The 21289-nt window shown below is 32.7% G+C and overlaps 1 protein-coding gene across 1 annotated transcript in view; it reads left to right on the plus strand.

The window, feature by feature from the left end:
- The window catches only part of Atf3 (Activating transcription factor 3), a 43708-nt gene extending 25336 nt beyond the window's left edge, over window positions 1-18372 (plus strand). The window contains exons 2-6 of the mRNA XM_013317547.1: window positions 8796-9283; window positions 12278-12367; window positions 16335-16493; window positions 17227-17385; window positions 17556-18372. Of these exons, the coding sequence (XP_013173001.1) occupies window positions 9029-9283; window positions 12278-12367; window positions 16335-16493; window positions 17227-17385; window positions 17556-18101 (1209 nt within the window). The 5' untranslated portion in view covers window positions 8796-9028 and the 3' untranslated portion in view covers window positions 18102-18372. The remainder of the gene's footprint in view (window positions 1-8795; window positions 9284-12277; window positions 12368-16334; window positions 16494-17226; window positions 17386-17555) is intronic.
- The last annotated feature ends 2917 nt before the right edge of the window (window positions 18373-21289 follow it).

Consider the following 21289-nt stretch of genomic DNA (forward strand, 5'->3'; position numbering starts at 1 on the left):
ACTTTCTTTTTGGTTTAACTATTCATTATTTTCCCTATTCTTATTTACTTCTTTAATAACTTATACAAATGACTAAAAAGTACTTATATATAGCGTGTCCCAAAATTCATCGATAAAACGGTAATGGCGTATAGCCAGATCGATAACTACACGGGGAAAAATACTAAAAACAATCCAACTCTTTTGTAACTTCTCTTGTAATTTGATACCCATATGATTAGATACTGTGGCTATTGTAAATGAAGATTTCATTTATTATTCTTTAAAAATAATGCATAAAGTAGGTAATTTTTGATCACACTATATATTGTATTATTTAACTTCCGTGATTCATTTAAGATCAACTAATTATATTTTTACAACACACTAATTACAGCGAAATACAACAGTTTAAATAGAGACAGAAGCAGATGCCTTTGTGAACGTAAAACTAAACATTAGGTTATTGTTTTGGTTAGAAAAAGGAAAAAATTAATCAAATAAAACGCAGGGATAAAGTTTCCTCAATTTGGTTTTATGAAATGACATTGAATGTGAGTTAGACACGTTCGGGTGTGGGCTGCATAGATTAGGAGACGACCGCAAATAGGTCACGGCGGCGGACGCGAGACGGATCGATGGACCGTATTTTTTATGGCAACTACGATCCTACGTTACTATAAGTAGACTACAGATTCAATTAATTGTATAGGTATTTTTTGGCTTCATAATTTAATGGAATAAATAAACTACAAGTGTAATCACGAATCTTCGATGAAAGTCATTTAAAAATTGCCTACGTAAAAAGATCTCAGAGTCTGAACATACCCAGAAGATTCCGATAAATAATTTTCATCGTATCAAACATATTATATAATACATGTATTTATAATATAATCAATAAATTATAATTCAATAGAAACATTTACGTTACCCGATAAGAAAATATTAAGCGACACTGGCGAGTGAAGACTTAAATTTACAATGCTTTTTTTAAGTCTTCGCTTGCGGTTGCAGATAAAAACCGGTTCCACGCCCACAAAAATTCTGATTGTCGAGGACGAATCAACATTTTGGAAACGTTTAATTTCGAATACCGCTAATTTACCTTTTATCGAATTTTATTATACCAGTTATCAAAATAAAAAGACAAAGAAAATGGACAATGCGCTTGAGTATTGAAACTTTTTAGAAGATTGACAACTTTATAAATACTGGCTGTCAATAAACCGTCAAAAGAAAGAAAACTACGGTGTTATCTTAACTCAATAACAAAACATCAACGACTCGGGTAATTGAACATTTAATGAGGTTGCAAACCGGACAGACATTTATAAGTTGTATATTATTTATTTATAATATACATATTACATAAATATTTTTATTCTTTTATAATTTTTTATCTTAGTTTCAAGGGCGATGTGGTATTAAAGAATGACCTCAGATTTTCATTATTCGTGTTGAGATGGTGTTTGAATTATTAAAACTAGTTTTGCGGTTACGGAATTCTATTGTATTGATAGCACTCAGAAAATTTTCCTTGAAATGTGATCTATACACGGTGCTAGTATATGTCAGCCAGCGACGTGGTCCAACCATAGAGGTATTGTACATATTTCCTAAAGCTTTTGTAAGACGAGATTCTCATTTTCATACATTTATACAAGTTAGAAAAATGTGTATTTTGTCACCCACGCTTTTCGTTTCCGTCCAAGCAAACCCACGTATCGTAAAATTGACAAAATATGCCGACACTCTGCAAATGGTTCGGTCTAAATTGCATAGCCTTAAAATGTATACGGGTATTCGATTAGCGTTATTCTATTTCGTCGATGCCGCGATTGTGGAACGGTTAGATTAGTCTGCTATAAATTTCAGAGTCATCGCTTCGATTCTCGAACATGGTTTCTTATAAGGCGCCGTGCTTTTTACATACAAAATAACAATAATAATGTTAGTAAGCGCTGAATTAAGTTACATATATTCAGATCGGTTAGATGAAAACAAAATCCCACGTCTATTGTAAACAAAAGAAAACTAAGTGCATTGTCTTGAAAAAACTTGATAAGTGTGATCAGGAAACGTTTTGTTTTCGTTATTTCCGTAGCACGTTTAGCATAACGAACGAACGCTATTTTTAGCGTATCTAAACATGTTATGTCCAACACTAAATTAAACAGCCTTGGACGGGCGTATGTTTAGTTGTTAGAACATGAACGCATCTATGTAGCTACATAAAAGATCAACTACAGTACTTTGTACATAATAATAGTCGTATGTAATTATCCTAACGCTTTGTGAGTCTCCAGGTATTATCATTTTATTGGTTTCCTGTCATAAAATTGTGTAGAGGTCGAATCGGACACTGCAGCTTGGTCTAACAATTGTTGCAATTTTCCGCTTTTGAAACTTTGTATCGCCCCGTATCGTATGGAGGACAAAACAATATAACATATGCAGAGTTTGCATGGGTAACGAAGATACAACGTATTACTTTATACAGCACTACCCGGTAGTGCTTGATTATAAGATTCAATATCTTGCTTCGCTGACATTGTTCCCGGAGATAACTGAAAACAAAGGGTTATTGAGATTCTTTAGAGAGCCGGACTGGCTGGTGTCCGTGCCCTGGTCACACTCAAAATACGCGGTAGTCGTGGAGTTGCGAAAAATCGAGCCCATTCAACTATATCAGTAGCGAATATTAGCCTTTGATTGAAATATGAACGGTAAAGTTAAATTATGAATCTTACCTATATTAAAAAATGTGAATGTCTGCATAAATCTCGTTGAAATTTGCCATAGATGTAGAACATAGACTGGACATAGACTAATCAGTTTTTTTTTAATATAACACGGATGGAGTCGACAGTGACAGCTAGTAACATTATATTTATGAATTTATTTATTGAATGATTTTTGTAATTTTGAAAAATAATTCAAAATGAAATATTAAAGTATAATTCAATTATCACTAGTCCTATTGCGGTTTATTTGTGTAAAATTGTTTATTTTAAGTATACACATTGTTTCGACTGATTCGTGACCGCAATTCTGAACTGTATGTTTCGCTTCAAATGTATTTAACTTAATTTCCAAGGTCACTGACTAATTCCACATTAATACATTAAATTATTCGGAAATTAATACATTTTCCGCAAAGTAATTTCAGGATAATAAATATGAACTGGAGAATTTAATTTGTTTATTTATTAGTGAAATAGTTAAGCTCGTTATCTTTGAGCAAATTTTAAATTAATTTTAAAAATACTGGACACCTACACTAATGTTGTAGCCATAATAATACAAAGAAAAAACTTACAAACTATCCTTTAGAACACTATTGTTTTTTTAATTCATCCATCTAATTGACAAATGTAAAATAATTGTTTACGGATATATTTTTTAAGGTTTTAGTTTTTAAAATGATGATTTAAAAAAATCATGTCTGGTACTAATAAGTCTGTGATTGCAGCGTAATCATTTGTTTTTAATTCGACTATAGAAAATAATGCAAAAATTATAAAATTATTATCATCTCTGTTGTCACCTATTCTTGTAAATAAAGGCGTCATCAAGGTATAAATTAATTCTATAAATAAACAATTAATTTATCTTTAATACTAATCATATTATTGAACAGTGCGACTATGAAATTATCCATTTGAATTATAACCATGTCAAACGCACTAACGTCAAACGTGACTGAACATAGTTGGGCTCATTTAATAATAAATCGGTGAAGGTTGGTTTCAACTTATTCATTTGCCATTCCCACTTAACAAATGTTTGCTTGATGATTTATAGCATAGGTTTACACGTGCGTTACGGATATTAATTAAAATATTAGGTTGTTTCCTTTAAGTAGATTTTATTTGAAAAAAACTCTTTAATATCCCTTTATTAGTAATCCATAAAGAATTTGGAACGTGGCAGTACTTTTAAATATTTTTTTAAAAGATTGTTTCGTTAAATCATCTTATTTGCCAAGCTATTCTTTACTTTTGACTTTACTGTGACGCAATTCTTAAGTAATTTAATAATATTTAAATACCTAGATTTGGCGCACGAGGTTACCGCCATGTGGCGTATGAAATCGACTACCATTATTCCGATAGTCGTATCGGTGAATGGATTGATAACGAAGAGTTTCGACCAACATCTCAAGAAGCTCTCGCTAAACAGTTGGATTAAGGGCCCGATACAAAAGGCAGTTATCCTAGAAACCGCACGCATCGTGAGAAGGTTCCTGTCTCTGCAGCCCTGACCACTGGTTGTTTGAGTCATGGGACTCCGCAGCCGGTGGTGCTTTATTTTTAATTTAATATAATATAATATATTAAGAATAAGGTTATAAATGAATAAGTACTTAGGTTTAAATAACATTAATCATTTTCATTATATTCAAAAGCATCTTTCATTCGACATCGTGAGCATGCAAATGCAGATTTTTTTCGACTGCTACACGTTAGACGTGAAATTCGAGTGAACAATGCCTTGCCAAACTTCCTTTGTTCCTTTTACGCCGACATGTATTTGGTAGTACATATACGTAGACTGGCGCCGTATTACATGTCAAAGAATAGATAGGACGCAGAATTGACAAAAATGATAAGTTGATTATTAAATGGTTATATTAGAGTAAATAAAAGTACGTGACAAGCGCTCACGCATTAAAATAAAAAAATAGTAATAAACAACCTTAATTAAAGCAAAATAAACACAATAAATGTCTGAATAAATATTTAATTGATTGATTGATAGATCATTAATGAATAAATAACTTATATATTTTTTAATTTGATATTAAATTAGCGGCAAACTTTTATAATGTTAAGTAGCTGATAACTACAGCTGTTATTTTAATGTCATCACAATTTTAATTAAATATATTTTGAAATACTAATTTATAACCTCCCGGAGGCAATAGTGAGCGTTAATACTCTTTGGCATGGGATTTGCAAGTGTGCGCGTTAGTTTCGGAACACACCCACCGACCGTCGCGCCAAAATTACGGCCGATAGAGTTTTTGCCCGCCACCAAGTGTCAAGGACACGCGCGCTTCTGTTGCTACGTTCGGAAATGAACGCTAAATGAACTGCTTTGTGCACGATCTTGTTGTGTTTCATTATCTACTTAATTAATAACGTTTATCAATGCAATTTAATTTATTTTTAACTCTCATAATATTGCAAGTGTTGTTATTTTTCTGTAAAACAAAACAATAAGAGTGCAAAATGTAAATACAATTTAGAAGCTTCACTTTAGATTTTTTAATTTGGAGTTTATTTTTGTATTAGATGTTGCCGTTTTGTCTTAGTAACGAAACTAATATTGACAAAATGTCCTTCAACATCGAAGAACAATCAACGTCTAACAAAAGGACGCGTGTTGTCCAAAATCGCGTCATTGTGATTACTTCTGTTAGTTTGAATACAAGTATGTTCGTGTAGATTAAATAACAAGACGTTACAATTACGTAATAACTGTTACTGTAAAATCTAGTTGAAGAAGTTACTAGAAACATTATTTGATAGAAAACTATGCAGTACAACTTCCAATAAAATGCATTGAATTTATAAAATAATTCAATTAGTTGCACTGCCATAAATAGATATATATGTGAGAATCATTAATCAATGACATACATTAAATGTCAATCAACTTTTAAAACTTCGACTTGCCAAGAAATCCAACAGCGAAAATGTGTACACCTAGCGCTTATTACAATTTTATCGCGAGTGTTTTGTTGTCGAAACGCAATATAGCGCAGATATAGCTTTTATTTTACAGCACTAAAATCTTTGTGTGCACTAGACCTTATTTCATATTCATTCATAAGTCAACCGGTTACAGTCGCCACTTAAAGAAGTTTCTTTAGGGATAATTGATTTTATTAGATAAACATCGATGTTGCTATATAACAATTTATCTTTACATCGATGTCAACATACATAAAACAGGAAGTCGTCATGGTCGTTCCATCATCAATTTAATCCCGATTAATCGATGTTTCTTTCTACATTATCTTGAAATTGTTACAGAATGTTTTAAGTGAAAAAATAAGTGGTTACATTAATAATTAAAGTAAATTAAGCGTTCATTTCTATTGCCTCACACGTATATTGGAGGTAAATTATTTTTAGTTGCAAACGGTCTTCCATTTAAAGTGCAGATTACTTATCAATTGTGGTCATGCGTGATTGCCGTAGGGCTTGTTGCCTGAAGGCGTTGTTAAGTGTGACGTGTACATAGACACAGGTGAACTTTGACTGCGATTACGTGATTTTTAAACGTGTTTGTTTTTCTCAATACAGGCATATTAATATTTTTATTAAAGACTAGCGGTCACCCGCGACTTCGTCACCAGGGATTTAAAAAAAATAGTATAATTTTTCCGCGTGCAAAGCCACCTTGCCGTCAAGTCCGGTCAAAATCGGTACAGCTGTTACGGAGATTAACCGCAGCAAACGCGCACTGCGGACAGACATACAGACAAAAATGTTTAAAAATTGTTTTTTTCTTCCTTTTACCTTTTCAGTTTTTATCCGGTTGTATTCCAACAGTAATATACTATAGTAACAAATAAAGCGTTATTAACAGGATAAAACGGTAATAAAACTAACGCAATTAACTTGGCACATATTAAATCGTTAGTAGAGACAGAGCGGGCGCGGCCAAACTAGGTTACCCATTTCTTGTAACTTCACGCCGGCCATCAGAAACATAACGACTAGTCACACCTCCATTATGTTGGTACTTAAGCCCTTTTAGCATCGAAAATGTTTCCCCCTTAACTCGTAAAAGGTTATCGAATGTCCTTTTCACTCTTGTGTTTTTTAGGTAAGTGAGAGTGAGAAACAATTCTTATGATAGTAAGAAAGTTATAATTGCGTTTTAAAGTATTGAACGTTTATGAGATCCTAGTAGTTCATTTGAGAGAAAATTGTGTTTAAACTAAAAACTAAATGCACAAATATTTGCATACCAGTCTGTCAATATACGGATACTGTTAACTTTTCTCTGCCCCAATTTAATATGCAGAAAATGTTATCAAATAAATTTTGTATTCAATATTTTGCTTCACTTAAGATATATGGTATACAGGCCCACGCAAATCGACCGGATACATATATTTTTCGGTCGCCGTTTTTGTATACGGACATCCTACAGCCAGTTCGTATTTGCATATTATAAGATTAAATTGCCAAACCCACGCTATCTTGCGGCAGTAAGCTAAACAAAATAATCAATAAAGTTTATGTGCTACATGCTTTGGTACACGTCTTCTGTGAAAATCAAAGTAACTCTCGCATATTTTATGATATCTAATAATATTTTCATAATAAGTCTACTATTGAGAGTGAAATTCGAAAACAATTCTTCAAATTTTTGATAATAAAGTCAAATACCAAAAGCGCTTGATGTATGTACATTGTTAAATTTTCTCGTAGCCTTAAGATAACTGCATATTTCACTTTCACTCATTATGCGAGACATGTGATAGGTAACATCTTGTTTGTTGTACGAACAGATGCGTTCTATTTGTTCATCAAATAAGCCATTCACTGTCGATCAATGCGTTACGTAAAATTGCTTAAATAAAGAACATTTAAAAAAATATTTAATAACATTGCTAGTTACTTAACGTTCAATGTTTTAAAATGTAAACGTTCTTTATATAAAGTTAGTTTTAGAGTTTTTATCTACATTAAAATTAAAGAGAACGATGGTAAAGCGAGACAAGATTTGACCTGCATAATCGTACTGAATAAAATAACAAGGAATTACAAAAAAGCTATAATCCAAGGCTCTAACCATAAAACGGCTGTCTAATACGACTCACAAAACCATATTTCTCTAGAGGTGAATTTTCCTCAGCGCGATCGGAATAAGTAAAAACGTCAACCGTAAGTAGGTTACTCTGTCTTTGTGCTTTATTGTGTTTACGTGCCACAGATATGAGATACAGAGATACAGGCTGGGTCAAGGTGTATGTAAGACAGCTTTCGAGTCTCACGACTATATATGGCGGCTAGCATATTTTAGCTACCGTTCAACGTCGCCACAAATCATTTGTTCGGTCACGACGCGTCCCATTTGTTTGCCCGACACCCTAATTTCCACATAATGTTGTCTAGAACCGACATCAGTGTCGTGTCTATTAATTGCTTAATCCACAGTCCGTCTATCCCGAACGTTGTGACGAACAATGGACGCGGCCAACGCGGAAGACTCGAAATGCGTCGTAAAAAGTGCGTAGTTTTAATTTTATGGCCCGCATTCAATTGGGGCCAGTAAAAAACGTTTTATTGGAGTCGCATCCTGGCAGTAATGCCGCGAGGTCGCGACGCTCGCAGCTCTAATTAAAAAACTCGATACGCGAACTTGCGAAAGCGCAGCAGAGACGCTCAATTACGAAATCTGTACGCGCCCTTCATTACTTTTTAATTATATTTATTGATCCGATTCATTCTTATTATTACTATTAGTATCACTAACTTATTCACGCATATATTGACCTTATACTCATTGATGATACGAACTATGACATAGTATTTAATTTGTATCTTAAATTGTTGGATGCAGTTAAAGACGAGGATGTCTAATACTTTATTTGCGAATTGCTTTGCAACGTCGCAGGCACAAAAAAGTCATTGCATCTAGTCCTATGTATGTCAACAATTTGTGTCAACTATTCTACAAAAAATTCCGATCGATACAAATAAATTAAGAAACAATCAGCATTTTTTAAATATTTTAAAATCAATTTCGCATAGGAATTAATATAATAACAATTGTGTCCTTTGTTTCAGATAGAACAAAACCGCCACCTACGTTACCCTCCCGTGAAGACTTCCGACAGTGAGACTTTTCAAGTGCCATTTGGAACCAGTTTACCATACAGTGATATTTAGGTATAGCGCTAGTACTGCCTAGCTAGGTGTAGTGATAGACTTAGGTGCGGTGCTAATAGTATTTAGTGTTTAAAAGTGACCAAAAAGTTACGAAGCTGGCTCCGTACAAGGATATATTGAACTCATCTAGTATGAGCTCGGCTGTGCCAAGTATCAAGTGTGAGGAATCGCCGTCACCAAGCGCGCCCCTCGGCGCTGAGGGGGAGACGGAGGGAGCAGGCTTCAAGATGAGCATCAATGTGAACCTCAGCACTGCCATGATGAACCTCCTAGCGGCGGACAACGTGGGCCCCGCGCTGCGCACGCCGGAGATCGTCAATGACGTCATCACCATGACCAACCCCCTAGACCAGTACAACTACAATGACAAAAGTTCCACTTTCAAAGTGAGTTTTAATTCATCTATTAACTTTTAATTATTTCTGACTTCTTACATTTTTTTACTTTAATTAGGTTTGTGAAAATGAAAACATAAAATAACACAATATAAAATAAGAAAATAGACAACTTAACAATCGGCCATTTTTTAATAAAAAACATCTTGATATATTGCGCTAGTAATTTAACTGAGCTGTATAGAATTATTCAAGTAACATTGAATTTTATGATCTCTAACTGCCTTAGGTAAATAACATTTCAAGATTCTAGTCTCTAAAAGGAAGGTCTTTTAACTTAATAAGCAGACAATTCATTAGTCCAACGATTATGTTAAGTTTTGACTATTTAGGGCCGAATCTTCGCAAGAAAAAGAAGTCAACCAACCCGCACTTGACCAGCGTGGTTGACTATGACCTAGTCACACCTAACTTAGGGAATGCTCCGAGCTCCTCAGTGTGGACGTACAGTGAGCTCTTGATGAAGAAAACTTCATGTATCACAAAAGCTTAATTTACGAGATTTTTAAAATAGTTTCCGTAATAATAATTTGCTTTAACTCTGTAAATTGTATGCTTCCTATCTTTTATAATTGGATTAAAAACGTTACGTTTATTTCTTGCAATAATAAAATGAATGCGAAATTAAATAGAACTTAACAAGTCCGTCCATTTTTTAGAACCGCTTCCATATAAATGATAATGAAGGTAGGGGTTCTCGTTGACCCACTGACCTATTTCCACCGCTCAGTTGTTTTCGACAAAGATGCTTTGTCCATTATGTTTTACAGCGAAACATGCATCAATTTAAATGAAATAAATATATAGTGGTTTTGAACGAATGAAATATTTTGAATTCACGTTCATAGTTTTATAAATAAAATATTCTTAACCTAATTTGATAGAAATGTTTTTAAGCTATTATTTTTTATAAAATATTAGCAGATTTTTTTGTAAATTTACTAATATTTCTTTTATCATTCCAACTAAGCTCTAAGATGTGCTAGGATATGGTTTACGACAATAGTCGAATGGCGGGATTCGAACCCCCGACCTCGTGATCGGAAATCCGTACCCTTAACCATAAGACTATTGACGGTTAAAAAAAATTGAAATAAAATACTGTCTTTTTATACTTATACCCATAGTATTTGTCCTAGGTCTATTTAAGAACGTATTTTTTTGATACAAAGTGAAAGCGATCCGTATATTTAATCTGGATCGCACGAACAATAAGATTCCTATGGCTTTCTTACTTGAATGATAGTCGAGTAGTGAGTAGAATAGAGTATTTAATAAAGACGAATGGGAATGGTAGAGTTTAAATGTTGCCAGCTTTACCTTATATTCATTTACAAACATGTAATGTTGATGGCAACTTTGTGTGCAGTTCATGTTATACATAGTTAGGTCTCAGACATCACGGCGCCGTTATATCACTGTTTATCTTTATTTAGTTAGCGTGCTTTTATTTGTTATCTCACGTCATTTCATGAATGAGATGTGTATGTATACATACATACATACATTGCGATGTGTAAAATGCCACAGAGAATTTAGAGCGTGAAATAACAATGGGACAATACATAATTATTTGCACATTTTAATGTATAGGTATAACGATTTTCGTACTTTATAAAATTTTATGTTCTAATTCCAATGATTGGTATTACATACAAATGAATATTTTAATGTGCATTTATTTATCTTTTAAATAATTTGAATTAATAATAATACATAAATAAATATAAACTTGGTATATGGCGGGATTCGAACCCAGGACCTGCAGATTGCAAGTCAAGTGCTTGACCATTGAGCCACCGACGCTTGTGTGTGTGACCAATTTTTTTTTCGATTTCCGATTTACATATGTACATTTATCCGATGTTCTTACGGTGAAGAAAAACATCGTGATGCAACCTGCACATATCTGAGAAGAAATTAAAAGATATATGTGAAGTCAACCAACCCGCACTTGGCCAGCGTGGTTGACTAAGACCTAATCACCCTTAACTAAGGGTAGGCACCAAGCCCATCGGTGGGGACGTATAGTGAGCTGATGATGGTGGATGGTGGATGGATGTGGATAAACTTTATCGAGTTGTAGAATTAAATTATTATTTCCTATGAAATCGTAAATTCCGTAAGAATTAAAAAAATACATTAGGCTTATCGTAAACATGTTTGCGAGATGACACCGAATTGCCAAGTCAATAATGTAATCAAACAAGGAAGGATGGAGGTCGTTTGAGTTTATTATTCGATAAAAAAAAAGATTTACATTTACAAATAAACCGTTAATTGATGAATCTATGATTTCTGAACGTAGTTTTAAAACTATATAAAATGATATTTTTCTAATGCAAAATTCAAAAACCAAAATTCGTTAGTCCAATCTGGGTATGTTAATTGTTCCCGTCCTTCAACCTTTAGGCGGTTTGCCAATTGTCGGATATTAATCGTTGACTGTAGCATAATAATATTTAAAATTTATTGCTTCCAAGAAATACTGTTAATGACCAAAACGCAAACATGCTATGCTTTTCTTAACACAAATAAAATGGCTTTAGAAATTTGTTAAAGTATAACGTATAAACTTATTTAAGATGCCTCAAAGCTTTAGGAATACTTAAGAAATATGAATACATAAAATCACATCACGAACACATACTTGGATAGTTTTTGCAATGAGTTAATTTATTGTGACCCTTAAAATGTGACCTAATAATTTGTTGTTATCGTCAAATTGGAATAACCCATCAAATTACTAGTAAGTCAGATGTATGGTATGGTTTACCTTATTATTTTTAATCGAATTATTGGTTAGCGTTCAAATTGCTAACATAATTTCCTATTAATAACATATAACATAAAAAACCAACAGAGTAAATAACTCTTTGTTAATAATGAATATACTAACGGTGGTCACCGAAGTGTAAAAAAATCCATTAGCGGTAGTCGGTGGGGCGCGAATGAGCACGGATTCATTTCCTGGTGTGTTTGCAGGGCGGAAGCGGAAACGACTCCAACTCTTCGATGTCCAACGGCTCGTCTGCCACTTCACCGGCTTCTGGTACCCCACCCAGCATACAAAAGGTAAGCACACTTAACTAAATCATAATAATAATAGCGTAGTTACCCATCACACCGAAAATGGAGGACAAGTTGTTACCCGCGACTCCGTCTGCCCGAAACAAAAAAAAAATTACTACTACATCCATGCCAAAATTCATCGAAATTCATACAGTCTTTCTGGAGATATTTTCTTACAAATATCCATTCATGCATACATCTAAAGTTTCGCATTTATAATATGATTAAGGAGTTGATAACTACGTTGATAAAAATACTTCTAGTTCTTTTATTAACATCTCCTCATATATGATAAAAAGATGAGCATGATTAAGTGTTTATTTTGTACCATAAATATTTGAAACGAGCTATACCTTACGATGATAGAAATGAGGATAAAACGTTGAGAAAATGAATGAAATGGTAATAAGATAAAACGACATCATCAGTAAATAAAGTTTTTCTTATCTTTACTTACGCGAAACATTAAGATGGATAATCCTTTCCTCATAGATACACGCACTCGTATTTAAGTAAGTTAAGTTTATTAGAAAATATTAATTTAACGACTGATTCTAAGAAATTTCGAATGTCTTCATCACCTATTCATAAATTATATATAGTAGGAAATAATTGGATATTTAAAAACTATGCCGTCCTTGTTGTTAGACCAATTTCTAGTGTTCTCTTGTGCCAATCTCTTTCATCCTCCTGATAAAACACAACGTTTACTTCCTGTTCAAATTCTATTTATGATCAAAAATATTTAAGTAATGTCATTATTGCTTTAGACCTAGTGCTATTTATTTTACGGAATAACTAGAATATTACGATTTAACAGTGCAATTATTATCCTGCGTATTAATAACACTTGTAAACAAAACTTTGCGATATATTTTTTTATTGTTATAAATAGCTTAAAACTAGCATAACCTGTTCACTCTAGAATAACCCAACACAAGTACTTAAAACAATCCTTAAGCCGGATGTATTACGCTGGATTTGTTCCGTTTTCTATAATTCATATTAAAAACTAAAAAAACAATTAGGTGAGTAATATTAGAAATATTATAGCCCAAAAACGTTATGTAGCACAGCTATAACAAAAGCTATATTTTATCGACAATCGTAAATAGTGTTCTCATTACGTAAACATGTCACATCCTGTATGTGTGTTTCTATTTTAATATTTCTTTAGTACATCAACAGAATGTTTTATTCATATTATTGCTTATCCGACCATCTGCTACACTTCACGATTCCGGGAGAATCAAGGTCCTAGGTCGTAGAGAAAAAAAAATAGAAGATTTTCTATAATGTATCATGTAACCAAAGTCTAAATAAACAGCTTTATTTATATAATAATCATTAAAATAAATTTATATATTTTACATGAAGTTTTAAATCTATGATATTAAAAACGAATAATTACCTAAAAATATTATTGAAAGAAAGCCCTTTAGACAAGATTCCGAAGATACTGGCAGCGTGCCCTCTTTGAATAGCTAAACTAATTATTTGTCCGAGGTAGCTAAAGTCTAAATTGTACACTTGAATCCTTCTAATCTTTCAGAGTACATTTCGAATAATAATATTTTATTATAGATATTCTTACAAATATATGTAAAATGAATAGTTTATAAAATAATTTAAACACAATTATCTCAATAATTCTTGCAATTTAATATTTGCATGTTAATAAAATAGTTTTCGACATAACATTGTTATCAATCTGAATTACTAGACATATACAAATACTTTGTATCGGAGCAATTTCTATTATGAAATATTGAAGTCTTTTTGCCTTTAATATCGAGACAATGGACGGACGTTAAAATGTGTGAGAAAAAAACAAACACATGTTCGTGATTATTATAATTGCAATTGTATATAAATTGCTATTGCATTCGTTACCTATTCCCGCGTTTTATATAATCACTTGCTGTGTCCCACGACTCCGTCTGCGCGGAATAAAAAAACACTAAATTAGTAGCCTATGTATTCTTCCAGAATGATCTTCATCCATGCCAAATTTCAGTGTGATCCGTTCAGTCGTTCTGGAGATATCTTCAAACATCCATCCATCCATACATTCGCATTTATAATATTAGTAAGAAATACATGTATACAAGTTTATTCGCTGCTCATCGTAACCTTGATGAAATGATGCGATCAAGGTGTCGACCGTGAATCATTGCAGTATAAAAAATCTAAGAACACGATCTTAGTTATCTGCATAACACTTAAATAAGTACGTGTTGTGTTTAAGAGCTCAATAGAGCGCCATTGGCACAGGGGTAAAGCATTTAACTTGTAATATGCAGGTCCTGGATTCGAATCTCGTCTTGTAACATTGATTTTTTTCGATTTACATGTGTACATATATCCGAAACTTCGTGGCACAACCAGCAAACGTATATGCCTAGAATTTCAAAGATATGTGCAAAGTTAAACTCGCACTGAGCTAACGTGGTTGACAAGTCAACTCTGACTTAGGACAGGCACCGAGCCAATCAGTGGGAGCGTATTGTCGATGATGGAAAATCTTTAGTTAAAAACTCAATTAAATAACAAAAGAATGTCTTTATCCAATCCTTTTTTGTTAAATAAAATAAAATTAATTTGTTAACCGCGTTAAACCTGGATCTTGACATTGCCATAAAAAACTCCTTTAGTTTTTTAATACATAATTATTACGTTTTATTATAAAAATATAACTTTGCATAATATATGCAAGTTCAATATACATATCAAAGGCACGCGAAACACTCATTTCAACGTAGAGGCAACTTAGAGACGAAGTTTTTATAGCTGTTTTACAGCGTTCGTACTGAACATGATTGTTTGTAAACACTGATTGTAGGAATAATTAACCTAATTAAAATACTTTCATCTAAAACTTGCATTATTTCTTGTACTACGAACAAGAGTTTGTGTTGTAACTTTTAGAATAAGATTTCTTGTTGTAATTTTTAAACTCCATTTCATAAATAAGTTGAAAGTAGACATCATAATATACACTTATTTTAAGTGTTGCTAACCGAATTAATAACTGTGGGTTTCTGAGATTATAATAGTTTAAAAATTGTTTTACACGGAAATTTTGGTATCAGAAACCCAAAGTTAATGTATATTCTTACCCAGTAATTCAAGTATAAGTGGGCAATAGCGCAACATAGTATTGTCTCTTTTATTCTCTTTGAAAAAAGTGAGACAAATATATATTTATGTACGTATGTTTTACCAGTCGAAACGTTGATTTATGTAAACATCTATCGGCAAGAAAAATAAACAAAAGCTTAGCTCATTGCTCAAGTCGTCGTTCGCTTAAAGTTATTCATTATTTCCTTTGCCACTTGAATTGTATGTCAAGGCCACAACATCGTCCGATTGCAATTTATACAAATAAATCAAACTTTGATCAATTAGAATTGAATAACCTTCAATCATCTTCGAAATCACAAACTTGCTTTATAGTTTAGACGCAAAATTATTTTTTTATATCATAAGGTGGCAAACGAGCGAGCGGCCACCTGAAATCGCTAAAGAGCGAAGTGACCGTTGCCTAGACATACGTAATTGCATATGTGTTGCCTACCTTTAATCAACGGAGGAGAGGATACACAGAAAGCAAATATCTTCCCTTTCCATGCATCCTCTCATACGGAAAATCCACTTCCACTTCCCATCCTTTCTTTTTAAGAAAAAGGGTGGGAAGGGAAAGAGGACTAAAATAGGACTCCGGTACGCGTACTCATCAGATGAAACGCGGAATTACTTCCACTTGACGCATGTCTTTTGTCTAAATATTAACAAACCTCGTCTTACACCTTTTCAACTTTTAGTCCACAACAATAATTCCAGAAATATGTATCCAATGACACCATATACTTGAAACTGTCTAATCGTTTAATTTTTATTCTTAGTGTCATATAATTACGATTTCTTTTATTCGATAGTTATATTTATACCTGATAAAATTTTATTCCAGACTTGTTCGGATCTGATCAAGGCCGGGTTGAAGTTGTCAATCGAGTCGAAGCGCAAGATGTCCGGTAGCGATACTGACGGTGGCCTCAAGCGCTTCAAGAAGGAGGACAGCGATGACGACTATGATAGCAGTCATACGCACACCGTCAAAAACGAAGGGGTAATGTCTTGTTAATTATTAAAATTAAACTTAATCACAATTACTTGTGATAATTTTTGTAACGTATTTTGAAAGTACAGTCAGCAGCATAAATAAGTATACATTTAGAAAGCTTCGGAAACTTGTACAAGCCTTCTGTTTCAAAAATATTAATGCACGTATGTATCCGTACGCTTCTAACCATGAATTAGTTGTTGACGACATACATAAGTTTTTTTTTAAACTAAAGGCCTATACAAGTTTGTAATGTTTTTAAATTAATACATATTTCTGCAGCTGACTGTACATATAGATAGATTTTTTTTGTTACATTTTGAAGCATTTAACAATCAATCTTAGTAGATCAATTTTCGCACAAGTTAGTTTATAACAATCTGTAACCAAATGAAAAGTGAACTTCCTGTCTTTTCATAATCACGATCACTTGTGATGCAAACGTTAGGCATAAATTATATTCACAATACGGCATTCATATAAACTGTACCAACCATTAAGCTACCAGGAACTCAGAGACGCGAGATCGCGAATCGTTACTAAACCAGAGTTTATAGCGACCATCGATGCATTATAATTCAACGGCTTTATTGAAGTTTTATAGGCTTACAAAGAAGGCACCAGCATTGCAAATGCGATTGCGTCCGTGACAAAACTACCAGATGGAAAGTTAGTGCGATGAGAAATTAGATACGAGTAGAGTGTCAGAGCCCTTGTTCATAGATTATTTATTCAACAGCTGACCCCGGAAGACGAGGAACGCAGGCGACGCAGAAGAGAACGGAATAAAATAGCGGCGACAAAGTGCAGAATGAAGAAACGAGAACGCACTGTCAACCTTGTCACTGAGAGTGAAGTTCTGGAGAACCAAAACCAAGACCTCAAAGCGCAGCTAAAGGTAACGTGTTAATTATTTTAAATTGTTTTTACTGTAATGGCTTTGTGATTGATAAACCTTAAACTTAAAGATAATCTAGATATAGCTCATAGAAACCCTATTTAATATATGAATATTTTCATAATACACTGTCTGTCTATAAGTCTAATGTGCAATTATTACCTTTACAGGATTTAGAAGTTCAAAAACGGCAACTCATCGACATGTTATCGCTGCACGCGGGTTCTTGCGTCAAGAACAACAACTCCAATGCAAGAACTTCCCCATCAACGCAGTACAACATGCTCCGTACATACGAACCTCAGACATTCCCCGCGAACTTTGATGCGCAGTCGCCTTACATCAGACCAGAGTCCGCTAATATTCTTGCATCCAGTTACACATGTGTCACACCACTCAATGGAGACTCCTCCATAGATACAATCTCCTCACTCGACAATACTTATATAACGCAACAAGTTATAGACGTCGACTACAACCGGCCAGACAGTGTTCTCAGTCTTCCACCAAATTCTGATACACACTTCATTAATACAGACGGCTACATGCCTAAAGCAGCCAACCTGCTCGTCCCTATTGAACACGAAGCAGAGTACTACGAGTCTGAAGTAAACTACAATTTGTCATCCGCCCAACCGTGCCACACATACCCCGGTACTATCTCAGATGCTCAAACGAAAATCGCCAACGGCCTAAACGACGGTTGTCTCGTTTAGCTATCTGTCCCATTACCATCTTATCGTCGGGTCCAAAATTCATTTTGACGTGTATACGTATATATTTAAGAAATTACGAAAATTCGAAATATCACCGACATTGTCCTTTCATAATCGTTGTCCTTTTTAATATTTTAAATAACATTTGTTGTTTTTGTTTACGCACCGCCACATAAATTTTACGTAAAATAAAATAGAAATCTAAGCTACGCATTATATTTGTTAGTTTAAAATGGTTTTATTTCGAATCGTAAATGATGTCTACTGTGTAGAACAACATAAATGCATGTAACATGTTACAACGTAATATGCAGTATAAATAAGGTCAGTGGGCAAATCGCCATTTAAATCGAGGTAGGTGCTATATTTAAGTTGATTTTAATTTTTTTTTTCAATAATCTACGAACGTCACATAATATTTATTCGTTCTTAATTTCCAATGTGTTGTGAAATAATATTTTCAAGTCACTTTTAACACAATTCAACTGTAAAACAGTTGCATAAGTGACGATGTATTGTTTAAAATTTTATTTAGTCGTCTAACATGATACCGTATTCGTTTTTAAGTTCTTTAATTTTGCTTTGATCTGTACAAAATATTTATTATCACTAGATCTGATTAATTATATCGAAGGTGCAATAGTTTAAAACTTATATGAAAGTTGAAATGACAAATTAGTTACGATAGTGTCTAGTCTTTATAGACACCAAATAAAGTTGTAACTATAAACATAAATGTTCACTTCCAGTACAATAAATGATATAAAACAATGAAATACCTCCTGTTGAAATTCCGAAAGTATATTATATGTTACAGAAGTATATAAAAAGGATTTAATATTCCACATTTTTAGACATAAGATAATTTAGATATTAAGGTGCTTTAACTCAGATTAAATCGTGATATGATTATTATTGTTATAAAAATAATTACCTAATTTTTAAGTATTTTACATTAAAACGACATAACATAACTTACTATTTGAAATTGGCACAAAGTGTCACTAAATAATTCATAAATTATAATGTAAACAACAGAAGTGCCTCCATTACGCCTACACAGCTCTTTTATCATATTACTAAAATGATAGTTTTGTAAAATATTACCAATTTAGAATAAGCTTTTTGGGCTGCGATATTTTTGGACATAGATTAAAAATATTTTAATAATTCTCGACTGAGCACAAAATATTGTAATTTGCATAATAACTGGAGTTGTACTATTATGCATATGTCTAAATTAGTGTTTTAAAATAATAAACAGTTGAGATTTGTAGACAGTGCCTTTTGCGTACCAGTGAACCTAGTCTTCTTGGCTGCATTTGTATACGGACAAACAGCCAGTCGCGCAAGCATTTATTTTTATATTGTTATTGTGATAAAGTAGTGTACTTCAAAAATTAATTAAGCACAAGTAATTGTTCATGTTTGTTTCTTAATCAATATTTTTTACATTGAATTATTGTAAATATGCTCCTTTAATACTTTGCGAAATGTAACACAAAAGTGACACGTTTTATTTTTTTTTATAAGTTTAAACGATAGTAGAGTCTGCAACAACATCTGTTCATTATATTTCTAAAAATCAGTAGGGTTAGACAAAGTGCATTCGCTTTGAAGCGATTTCATAGCGAACTTCAAAATTGTATGAAAGTGACGCGCGACAATCACGTGACTTAACAAAAGTTATTGTCAGTTCTATACATTTTTGAAGTTCGTTATTGAATCTCTGGAACCCCTGGTTTGACTGGTGAACAATAATATACTATACCAAGAGGATTCTGATGATCAGAGGAGCATATTGAAATCATTGTAGACCACATTCAAAAAATTACAATAAATTTGTAAAATATAAATTATTTTAAACTAATATAAAAACGGCTAAAACACTCACGTATGTCCGGTGTCGGCAACTAGTTTCGAGCCCATAGGTGCCCTTCATCAGGGTGAGTGGGACTGGTATTAGCCTTGAGAGTGGTGCCAGGGTCGTTGACAAAATTGGTACTAAACTAGGGCTGCTGTTCAATATTTTAGCCGTTGATATATTCGTTTAATTTATGATAAAGTCTCACAAAAGTTTGAATATTTTATTTTGTACACTTTATTACAATGTAATATATATATATATTTTTTGCTATTGTTTTTAACATTTACGTTATTATGTTTTTGATTCGTGTATAAACTTTATTTTTTAAGTAATTGGTATCTTCTTAATAATCTTGTGAATAAGATTATCTTAGAATGATACATTTTTGATGGTATTAACCATAGACACGTAGTCATTTTAAATTTTATTTGTGTTTCTACCAAGTAATTGTGATAATAATTGCGTATGATTTAAAATGGAAATAAATATTTGTTTTTAACAAATCAAATAATCATTTAAAAGGAATAAAATTATAATTTTTAAACCTATGAATGCTTCCATATTAAGAATAACTTTAACAAACATTTCTATCAACGTATTTCGTCACAAAATGTTGTTCAAAAAAAGTGAATTAAATCTTATATTTATTTTAAATTCAATATCTTAAATATCTTTTTTTCTATCTGTACATGTCAGATTTTTTTTTATTAAATTTTGTATTCATTAAAATAATTTCATTGTCTTTATATTATAAGACATTATTGTATTTGAAAATGAAATGATTAATAAAGTTGTTAATATAAATTTTATATAATTAGATTTTGTAAGTGTTGAACATCACTTGTACCTGCTTCTTCAATATGAATATTTTGAACAGTCGAAGCAAAATTACTGCGCTTATCCATTGAAAAATAAATCATGTATTGCATTGAATTTAATTATTTTAAATTCCTATACACCTATTACCTATCCTTATCTTAAACCACGATAAAGGGAAAGTCTTCAGATAGATAATCTTACTAATATTGTAAATGCGAATGTTTAGATGAATGTTTGTTAGAAGGCATCTCCAAAACGGCTCAAAAGATCTCGATAAAATTTGGCGTATATGTAGAGCATAGTCTGGAAGAACACATAGACTAATAAAGTTTTCTTTTCAGCTCGTATGGAATCGCGGGCGACACCCATTATTTACTAAATATATACATGTTTTGAGAATCTATTGAAATTATTTATTTAAAGTACGAGTCAAAATAAATTTAAGATATGAATTTTTAAATAATTATGTTCTATTTTAAGGTTAAGAAATAAAACAAGGAAA

The sequence above is a fragment of the Papilio xuthus genome, unplaced genomic scaffold (genome assembly GCF_000836235.2).
Source record: "Papilio xuthus unplaced genomic scaffold, Pxut_1.1 DF826938.1, whole genome shotgun sequence".
Taxonomy (NCBI): Eukaryota; Metazoa; Arthropoda; class Insecta; order Lepidoptera; family Papilionidae; genus Papilio; species Papilio xuthus.